We start from the raw sequence: 8,693 nt of genomic DNA on the forward strand, positions 1-8,693 counted from the left end.
AAAGGCCCCCCTGGGGAGCTCCGCCTGTAAAGTCAAGGCAGGCCTTGGTAACCCAGCAAAGCCTGTGGGTAGGAGGGTCACAGAGCACAGACCCAGAATTCCCAGGCTGTGGCCCAGGTCAGGTTGCAACCAAACTCAGCCTCAAGGTGAAGTTAAACAGTGGGTGGGTCTAGAGCTGAAACCTCCCTGGGGAGGGTGGGGGCAGATGGGGGGTGGAGGTTCCCCAGGGGGCCCCAGGGCCTCACAGCTGCCTGCACCTGCAGACACAGCCTCACCGTCTCTTCCAGAAAGCAGCCCCATCAGCCACAGGTCCTCATGACTCTCAGCCTCAAATTCAGCATTCTTTGTTCTTGAACCAATTTACCAAAACTGTTATTTCCAAACTGCATTGCAGACAAGGTGCATGGTTCGTTGGTTAGGAGTGCGTGGGACAGCCCTCAGAGCGCCACTCACGGTGAAGGTCTCCTGGGTCTGGGTGTTGGGGCTCCCACCTGCCAACGAGCAAGTTGTGAAAAAGGGTTTCCTGGGCCCCAGCACCTCCCTGGGTAGAAAACATGCAGACAATGAGATCCTGCCGTGTAGCACTGGGAGCTATACGCAGTCACTTATGACGGAGCAGGATAATGTGAGAAAAAAAAATGTATACATGTATGTGCAACTGGGTCGCCTTGCCGTATGGTAGAAAATTAACAGGACACTGTAAACCAGCTATAATGGAAAAAAATAAAAATCTTTATTTAAAAAAAGGAATTAAAAAAAAAAAAGAAAACATGCAGAGGCCTGAGAGTTAGGGATATGAGCCTAAGCCCCACTACCACCTGACCTTCTAAGAGCGCTTCTGGTTCTGATGGAATCTGAAACCCAGAACCCAGCATTCTGAAACGAGCTGAGGTTTCTAGTCGCTTCACCCACCAGGACCCTGTCCGCCTCACAGTCCCCGGGTTCTTATCCTGTGCTCAGATGAGACCAGAAAAGCCCTTCTTCGTTTCCCCAGGTGTGTTGGGGGCTGTTGACCTGCGGTGGGGGTGGGGGCATGAAGAGGTCACTGGACATCAGGTCATTTTAAACCCTTCCGGTCAGTGGAGCCCGGTTGCCTGGACAGAGCACCTGATTCAACCACGACAGGACATCACCAGCGAAAATGCACATCAGCCAGCATCACCGCAGTGTGATCCTAGCAGAACCACCCCAAGGACTCAGTCCTCTGTGTTCTTTGTGAGAGTGGGGCATCGAGATTGTGCTTTGGCCACTGGTGGGCTGAGCTGGGCAGAGAAGTGGGACACTGCCCTCCTTTGGGACATTTCGTGAGAGCTGGGGGAAGAGCCAGTGACAGCTGGGCCTCCAGGAGCAAGTGGGTCTCTTGAAGCCAAGAGGGGCCGGGGCTGCGGAAGAGATGCCCGGGCTCCTGGAGGCCGAGCCTCACAACCACCTCCCCTTCTGGAGTAAGTTTGTGAGAGGCAGAAACAACGTAAGTGGAGGCTTGGCAGGTGAGAAGGCCCTGGGCGTCAGCCGTGGTGCTTGTGAACTTCCTGGCTTTCTCCTTGGGCAGCAAAGTTGCCTGCAGCATCGGAAGCCCAGAATATCTTTCCCATCATTTCCAGTGGTTCTTGGTGTTCTGCTCTGGTCCTCATCCGCCGAGGACATCAGGAGCGAGGGGCGGGTGCCTCTACTATGAACACGGTGTGCTTGGTGGCGGCAGCAAACTGGCACCAGGCGGTGGTCAGGCCTGGAAATCTCACCTGCATCCCCAACCCTCTGCCTCGTGTTCCCTTAACTGTCAGTGGAGCCTTCAGACACATCCCTATGCATTCACTGGCCTTTTTCACTTACACGAGCAGCACACCTCCCTAGTAAACAGGAGGAGGCAGAGGAGAGAGGCTAGAAAGGGAACCTCCCTGTGAAAGCCCCTTCCTCAGAGCCACCCCCAGGGACCACCTCTTACTGCACATTGATAAATCTCTGCATTTGTAAATCACATCCTCTTGCAAATAAAAGAGGATTGATGTACATTGCAACTTGCTTTTTCAGTCATTAAATATTTTGGGTGTCGGTACATAAAGCTCTGCGTCGATATTTTGAATGATTTTGCAGTTTTCTAATACACAAATGTGCACTAATCTTTTCCCTAAAAATATACATAGAAATTGTTTTCTGTTTCTCCCTTTGCAAGCACATCCACAAGTGCAGTCCCACTGACGCAAAGACTCTGGGAATCTAAGTTTAGGAGATGTTGTAAGCTGTCCTGAAATCTGAACCAGTCTCCCCTCCCACCAACACATGAATGCTGGCCCCTCCACAGGGCTCAGCATTCAGTGTTCACTCATCTGTGGATAAAAACAAGAGATCTTGCTTTCAGTTCGTATTTCATCAATTACTATGCATCTTTCATATATTAGACTGGTTTTACTCTTTCTGTTATTTCCTCTATAGATTTCTAGCTCACACCCTTTCCTATTTTTCCTGGGCTTTTACATCTTATTGATTTGCAGTTGCTCTTTCTATATTATAGCTATTAGCCCATTCATCATCTATTGGCTTTTCACAAACATCCCCTCAGTGGGTTTGTCTGTGGAGGTGCCCTTGCCGTACAGGGGAGTGGGGTGGTCCTGGAACCTCTGTGGTTGTTGGAAGGAAACTCAATCTTTATGGCTGATGTGGGTGGTGGTTCAGGCCTGTGGGTCACAGGGCAGGAACCAGAAGGTGGTGCTGGGGTCCCACAGACCCATCTCCCAAGGGCACCTGGCTGCATCAGAGGGGAGGAAGACCCCTCCATCTTACCCCTCCCACAGCAGGAAGCCCCCAGGCCTGGGGAGAAAGGCAGCAAAGCCCCCTTGGTTAGCACAGGTGGTGCACCATGCTGGCTCCTCATTTGCTTGGTGAGCTCATGTGGACTCAGGGGCACCGTCTCTCTGCCATCCACCCCCCACCCTCCACTCATCACCTCCTGGGCTTCTCTTCCTTGGGTTTCTCTTACTCTCCCCGAGCTCCCCGCTCACAGCAGACAAAACCCAGGTGTCGGGGAAGCTGAGGCCCATATGGGCAAGGGCAGGGGAGCCCTGAGCTGTGACAGGGGGAGTACTGGGGAGCGTCTCAGGAGCCCCGAGGTCTGGGGCCTAGGGCTCCTCTGACCTTAGTGGGAGGATGGAGGCCACAGCCCTGCCAGTATCCTGCATGCAACAGCACAGGGGCTGTGGCTCCATTGATGTTTGCGTCGTGTTCTCCCCAAAATGACCTTGACAGGGGCCCTCAGACCCTCTGAGGGAAGCATGCCCTGCAGTGACCCAGACCACAGCCCAGTGGGGGGCCCAGTGCCAGGGGAGCCCATGTCCATTGGGCCTCACCCAAGCACAGGGGTTTGTTTCCTAGCTAATCTGTCTGCCATTCAAACCCAACATGATGTATTTTTTTTACTTAAAATAGAAAAATTGCTTTAAAGGCGGAGGGAGGGGGAGATAAAAATGCACCTGGAGGAGTTCCCGTCGTGGTGCAGCAGAAATGAATCCAATAGGAACCATGAGGTTGTGGGTTTAATCCCTGGTCTCACTCAGTGGGTTAAGAATCCATTGTTGCCGTGAGCTGTGGTGTAGGTCACAGACGTGGCTCAGATCTGGCATTGCTGTGGCTGTGACGTAGGCCAGCAGCTACAGCTCCAATTCAACCCCTAGCCTGGGAACCTCCATATGCCACAGGTACGGCCCTAAAAAGACAAAAAAAAAAAAAAAATGCACCTGGAACTAAACCCAGGTAAGCAAAGAAATGTGCACGTGGGTGTGCATGTGAGCGGAGGCCTGGAGGCTCTCCTGTGCCCGCGGAGCCCATTAAATCATCTCAAGCGGCCTCCTCTTCGGGCCCACCCTGAGCCCCTGCCAGCACACGGCTGGCAGTAGACAATTGTGAATAAGGGAAATAAGCTTTGCAATAATGCCAAGAAATGTAATCCAGCCCAACAGATATTGGGGCAGGAGGGAAAATGAGCCGTAAATTAGCCGGGGTGCTGTCAGTTCCCGGAGAGACGCTGAGGCAGCGGTGCATCCAGGAGCCGCACATGCCTGCACTCTGCCCAGGCCGCACCGCCGTGCCTGGACCCCTCCTCAGCCAGGGCAGAGCATGTGTCTGTGGACGTGGCCATGGGGTCACCAGACCTTAGCCATTCCTGCCCCTAAAGTGGTGACCACAGGAAAAACAAAGCGGGGACATATCGCAGGGGAATATGATTTTTTCTGAGCCTCAAACAGGGTATTTTGCAGCCAAAGGAAATGAGAGCTTTGTAAGAACTGGTGGGAAACTCCCTCTAGGACCAGAGCCCAGACCCCAGGTGGTCATTCCAAGGGGGAGCCAGCAGGGGTGGAGCTGGGGCTCCCCAGTGTCATGAGGCCTGAGGCCCAGAAGGTCCCCTGGAAAGGAGGCCCATGGACCTGACACGGTTCACTCAGGCCAGGCCCCGGGTCCAAAGCTCCTTCATCTGCAGATTTCAGGGGACCGTCCCTCCTCACACAGGGTCACCCTAGCTCCTTCGACTTGCCAAGGTTTCATTCTCTCTGCCTGACACTGGACCACGTTGACCCAAAACAAATTCACAGGTAAAGCCGCACAGGGCAGGTGTGTGTGGAGCAGCTTTCCGGGCCCAGGGGCCTCCACCTGCTCTGGGGTTCATCCTGCCAGGTTCCCCTGCAACACCCCCAAGGGACCCCCTGCCCGTTTCTCCAGGGTCTGTGATGTCCCATTAGGTGGCCCTAATATTTGGCTATTTACATTGAAATTAATTAAAGTGAAAATGACATTAAAATTCAGGCACACTTGCCACATCCCACATGCTCCTTGCCCCAGGTGGCTTGTGGCCACCAGGCCTCCATGGTCACTGAGCTCCCCTGGTGGCCTTGCCTGCACAGCCCCCTTCTCCAGCTCTTCTCTGCCCTCCCGCCTGGATTCCCCAGGATGGCGACGCCTCCCCCATCATGCAGGGCCTGTGTCCTGCCCACACTGACCACGAGTCCTTCTGGGCAGAGCCACCCCAGCCAGAGCCATGGTTGTAAACACCTCCTTCTTGGCTACACGGGACTTGCAGCCTCCTACAGACTCTGTGTAAGATGCGTGATGACGCCAAGGGCGTCCTTCCATGTGGGGAGATCTTTGACCAAAGCATGTTGCAGGGGGAGCTGGAGGAAGAGCTGCCGGGCCTCTGCTGTCCCCTCACCAGGTGGTCCTGCTGGGACCGCAGTGGGAGACGCCGCTCATGCCCTTGATGGAGAGAACCCGGACCCCATTCGGGCCCTCAGACCCCTTCCTGGCCTCTGGACACCCAGCCCCTTGTCCCCTCCCATTGGAGGGAGGTCGGTTCAGACTTCTAATTCGGTTCTGCTGTCATTTTGAAAATTGTCAAATGGTGCCACGTGGCCAGTGTCACCATCCTAATGTGAAACCTATAGCTGTCACCGAAGGAGGAAGGAAGGGCTGGGGGAGCAGGGATGTGAGCCCCACGAGCCGAGTGCCTGATGACCCTCTGAAGTGGATGTGGGGTGGGTACACGCTGGGAAGAGGGTGAGGACAGGGAGGTCCCCGAGGGCCAGACTGGACACCAGAAAGCAGCAAAAGAAAGCAGGGCCTGGCATCTCTCAGACCAGGAGACAGAGCCCGTCCTGCAGTGAACCGTCCCCTAAAAGCTCCCAACCACAGTTCTGTGGCCACCAAGGGGCAGACACGTTGGGGGTAAGTGCAGCTGGGATGTACATTGGCCTCCATCCCCTACAAACCGGTCGCCTTTCATCCTGGACACCTGAGCAAATGCTCATGAAATGTGTCTAAGGACCTTTCCGCCTTTGGTGGCCTGTGCCTCCCAGTGGGGCTTGAACTAGTAGCCATCCTGGCCTCAGAGGCTGATGGGGGGGGGGGGGGCTGGAACCGACCTCACGCTTTATCCAGATTATGGCTCTGATGTGAGTTCTGACCTAAGCACGTTAGTCCTGCCTGCATGTTCTCTGCTTATATGATTTTTATTTCCTCCATTTAAATAGCACCTGACTCAAGGGAAGAAGTCAGTGTTTTCATGAATTTTAGCACCAGTGTTTCACTTTTGCTCTTTATTTTAAAATTGGGTTTCTACGTAGATTTAAAACCGGGTAAGTTACCTAAAGAACCAGAGTGCGTGTTTTCAACGTGGAATGTGCCAGTGGGCTGTGCGTGACCTCAGTGTGTCCTGGGTGGGGTAGAGGGCATTTGCCTGGCCAGGGCTGTGCTGATGCCCCATCCCCAGCGAGCTCTCTGCCCCCTGACCTCAGGCTCTGGGCCCTGAGTCAGAGTTTTCCCTCGCCTGTGACTTGTGCTCCAAGCAGTGTCCACGAGAGTGGACGCCTCGGCTCTCTGGACCCTGAGCCCCTGGCGCACAGAGGACACCGCTCAGAACCAGGCTTGCCCCTGCACTGTTTGCTGAGCAAAAGGCCCCAAAAGAAAGGAACGATCTTCACTTGTGACCTGTGGCTCCTCCTCAGGGTCACATGATGTTCCCAAGGGGTCCTGGCCCCCGCCCATCAGCCTCCACCCTCATCTGCCACATGCGCTGTCTCACTCAGATGGTCCTAGGTGACGTTGTGGCAGGATCGCCTCACATCCCCAGGGCCCAGTGCCCCCTTGTCAAGGAGGATGGGGGGGTGCTGGCAGGGGATGTGGGCTCCCCCGCGAAATGCCAGATCAGACACAGCCCCCAACCTACATGTTCCCATTTGCCTTGAGGCTGAGGAGCCGGAATCTTCATTACGCAGTTGAGTGACCAGACGTTAGCTCCCTGGTCCAGGTAGATTTACTGGCTCCACCAGGCGGGAGGGGACATCAGGCCCCCGAGGCCCTCAGGACCCCCAAGACTGATCTCAGGCCGTGGGCTTCTGTCTGGCGTGAGAGCTGTGCACTCCTTCCCACCTCCACACTGCCAGGGTCGGAGAAGGGCCATGCCACACACTTGTCACTCGTGTCTCCACTCGGGAGGAGGCCCTGAGCCGTCATACGCCCTCCCTCGCATCCTGGTTCCTAAGCCCCAGGACCCCGGGATGGTGCTCCACCTGGACATCCCGGGGCTTTGTCTTTTAAGCTCTGACTGCCTTGCAGGGCGGGGCCAGCAGTGGCGCAACAGCCCCCCTGCCATCCCAGCCACCAACCAGGAGCACCCCCCTCCTCGCGTCCCCTCTCTGGAATTAGCTAAGGCCAAGGCCCAGCTCCTCACTCGCCCTGCCCATCCTGACCCCCTTTCTCTGCCCCTCCCCATTTGCAGACCAACAAAGCCGTGGCCAAGGGCGACTTCCACCAGGCCAGCACCAGCTCCCGGCGGGCCCTGTTCCTGGCCGTGCTCTCCATCACCATCGGGACGGGCATCTACGTGGGCGTGGCCGTGGCCCTCATCGCCTACCTCTCCAAGAACAACCACCTATGAGCCTCCCAGGCGCATGGAAGAGCCTGGGCCAGTCGTGTGCGGGCGCAGAGGAGTGGGGCTGGCAAGGGTGGACGCACAGGGGGACACGCCTGTGTGATGCTGTCGTCGCCGACGAGGCCACAAAGCCCTGGGACTTTCTGCCTGTGGTTCCCTTTGTTTTCACCCTTCATGCCGTTTTCACGGCGCTGTGTAGAGCGCGGGATGGGTGGGCACTGCTAACCCTTCCACACGGAAACTCCAAAGATCCCGACCCGCGAGGCTGTCTCCAGACAGATTCCGGTGGACGAGTGACAGCGCCCGTGCCTGGAATGCCATAGCGTTAGCAATACACCAACAGGAACATGTTTTATTTTGTACATATTCCGATGCAGTAGGCATAGGGCTGGGGACACGTACTCCTGTCTGTGGCTCCACATCCCCGCTCTGGCACCCCGAGTCCAGGCGCCTCCCCACAGGAAGGAAAGGTGCCGGGCAGCAAGAGAGCAAAGCACTGCTGGCGGGACCCCCAGCTGTCGAGGGTCTTCAGGCTGGTCCAGCCCTGAGAATGCAAAGCCAGAAGAGCAGGCACCTGTCCCCAGGCCCAGAGAGTCACGCCCTCCATGCTGTCCCCAGCCTAGGGACTTGGGGCCTCCTCTGGAACATGTCCAAACTCAGCAGCCACCACGCAGCAATATGCAGTCCTGGGGCCTGGCTGACCTGGGGGCGGGGGGCAGGCCAGCACCTCCCAGTCGCCTCCCGGAGAGACCCAGGTTTGCTCCAGGAACTCCAGGCAAAGGAGCCATGGGCGGCCCCTCGGCGTAAGGACCGGGGTGCTTCTGACAGCCCTCGCTGACACTCACCTTGGTGACGACAGTGACACTAGTGATCTCACAGAGGACACGAACCTTCTCTGTCAACTAAATGAATAGCTATTTTCTTGTCATTTTTTTAAGCGCAACTATGCTTCATGCTGCTTCAGTTATGGGATGAATGCTGAGAAATACGTAATCACAGACGTTTTAATACCATTTCATTGCTGTTTCACGAATGATCATTATTTCACAAGAATTATCTTTTGCTTTTTTGCTTAAGACTTTTCTTTCTGCTTAACATCAATCCCTGACTTTCACTTAACATGTTTTCCTGTTGTTGAAGTAGCTGCAAAGCTGCCAGAATCCAACAGCTAAAGCTGGGCAGGGTCTCTCTGGGGCGGAGTCACGCCCCCCACCCCCCACCCCCAGCGCCTTAGTAAGGTTATTACCCTGAGCGCCTGTCCCCTGGCTCCTGAGCCCAGTCT

The 8,693-nt window shown here is 55.7% G+C and overlaps 1 protein-coding gene across 4 annotated transcripts in view; it reads left to right on the forward strand.

The window, feature by feature from the left end:
- Window positions 1-8,487, forward strand: part of SYNDIG1 (synapse differentiation inducing 1) — an 87,632-nt gene extending 79,145 nt beyond the window's left edge. For all 4 annotated transcript variants that reach the window (XM_085003350.1, XM_021077680.2, XM_085003351.1 and 1 more), the window contains exon 4: window positions 7,259-8,487. In XM_085003350.1, the coding sequence (XP_084859476.1) occupies window positions 7,259-7,417 (159 nt within the window). In that variant the 3' untranslated portion in view covers window positions 7,418-8,487. The remainder of the gene's footprint in view (window positions 1-7,258) is intronic.
- The last annotated feature ends 206 nt before the right edge of the window (window positions 8,488-8,693 follow it).

Source organism: Sus scrofa, chromosome 17 (genome assembly GCF_054392235.1).
Source record: "Sus scrofa isolate SSC_HxYL_T2T_F1_AM1 chromosome 17, Sscrofa_HxYL_maternal_Yorkshire_Landrace_v2.0, whole genome shotgun sequence".
Lineage (NCBI taxonomy): Eukaryota > Metazoa > Chordata > Mammalia > Artiodactyla > Suidae > Sus > Sus scrofa.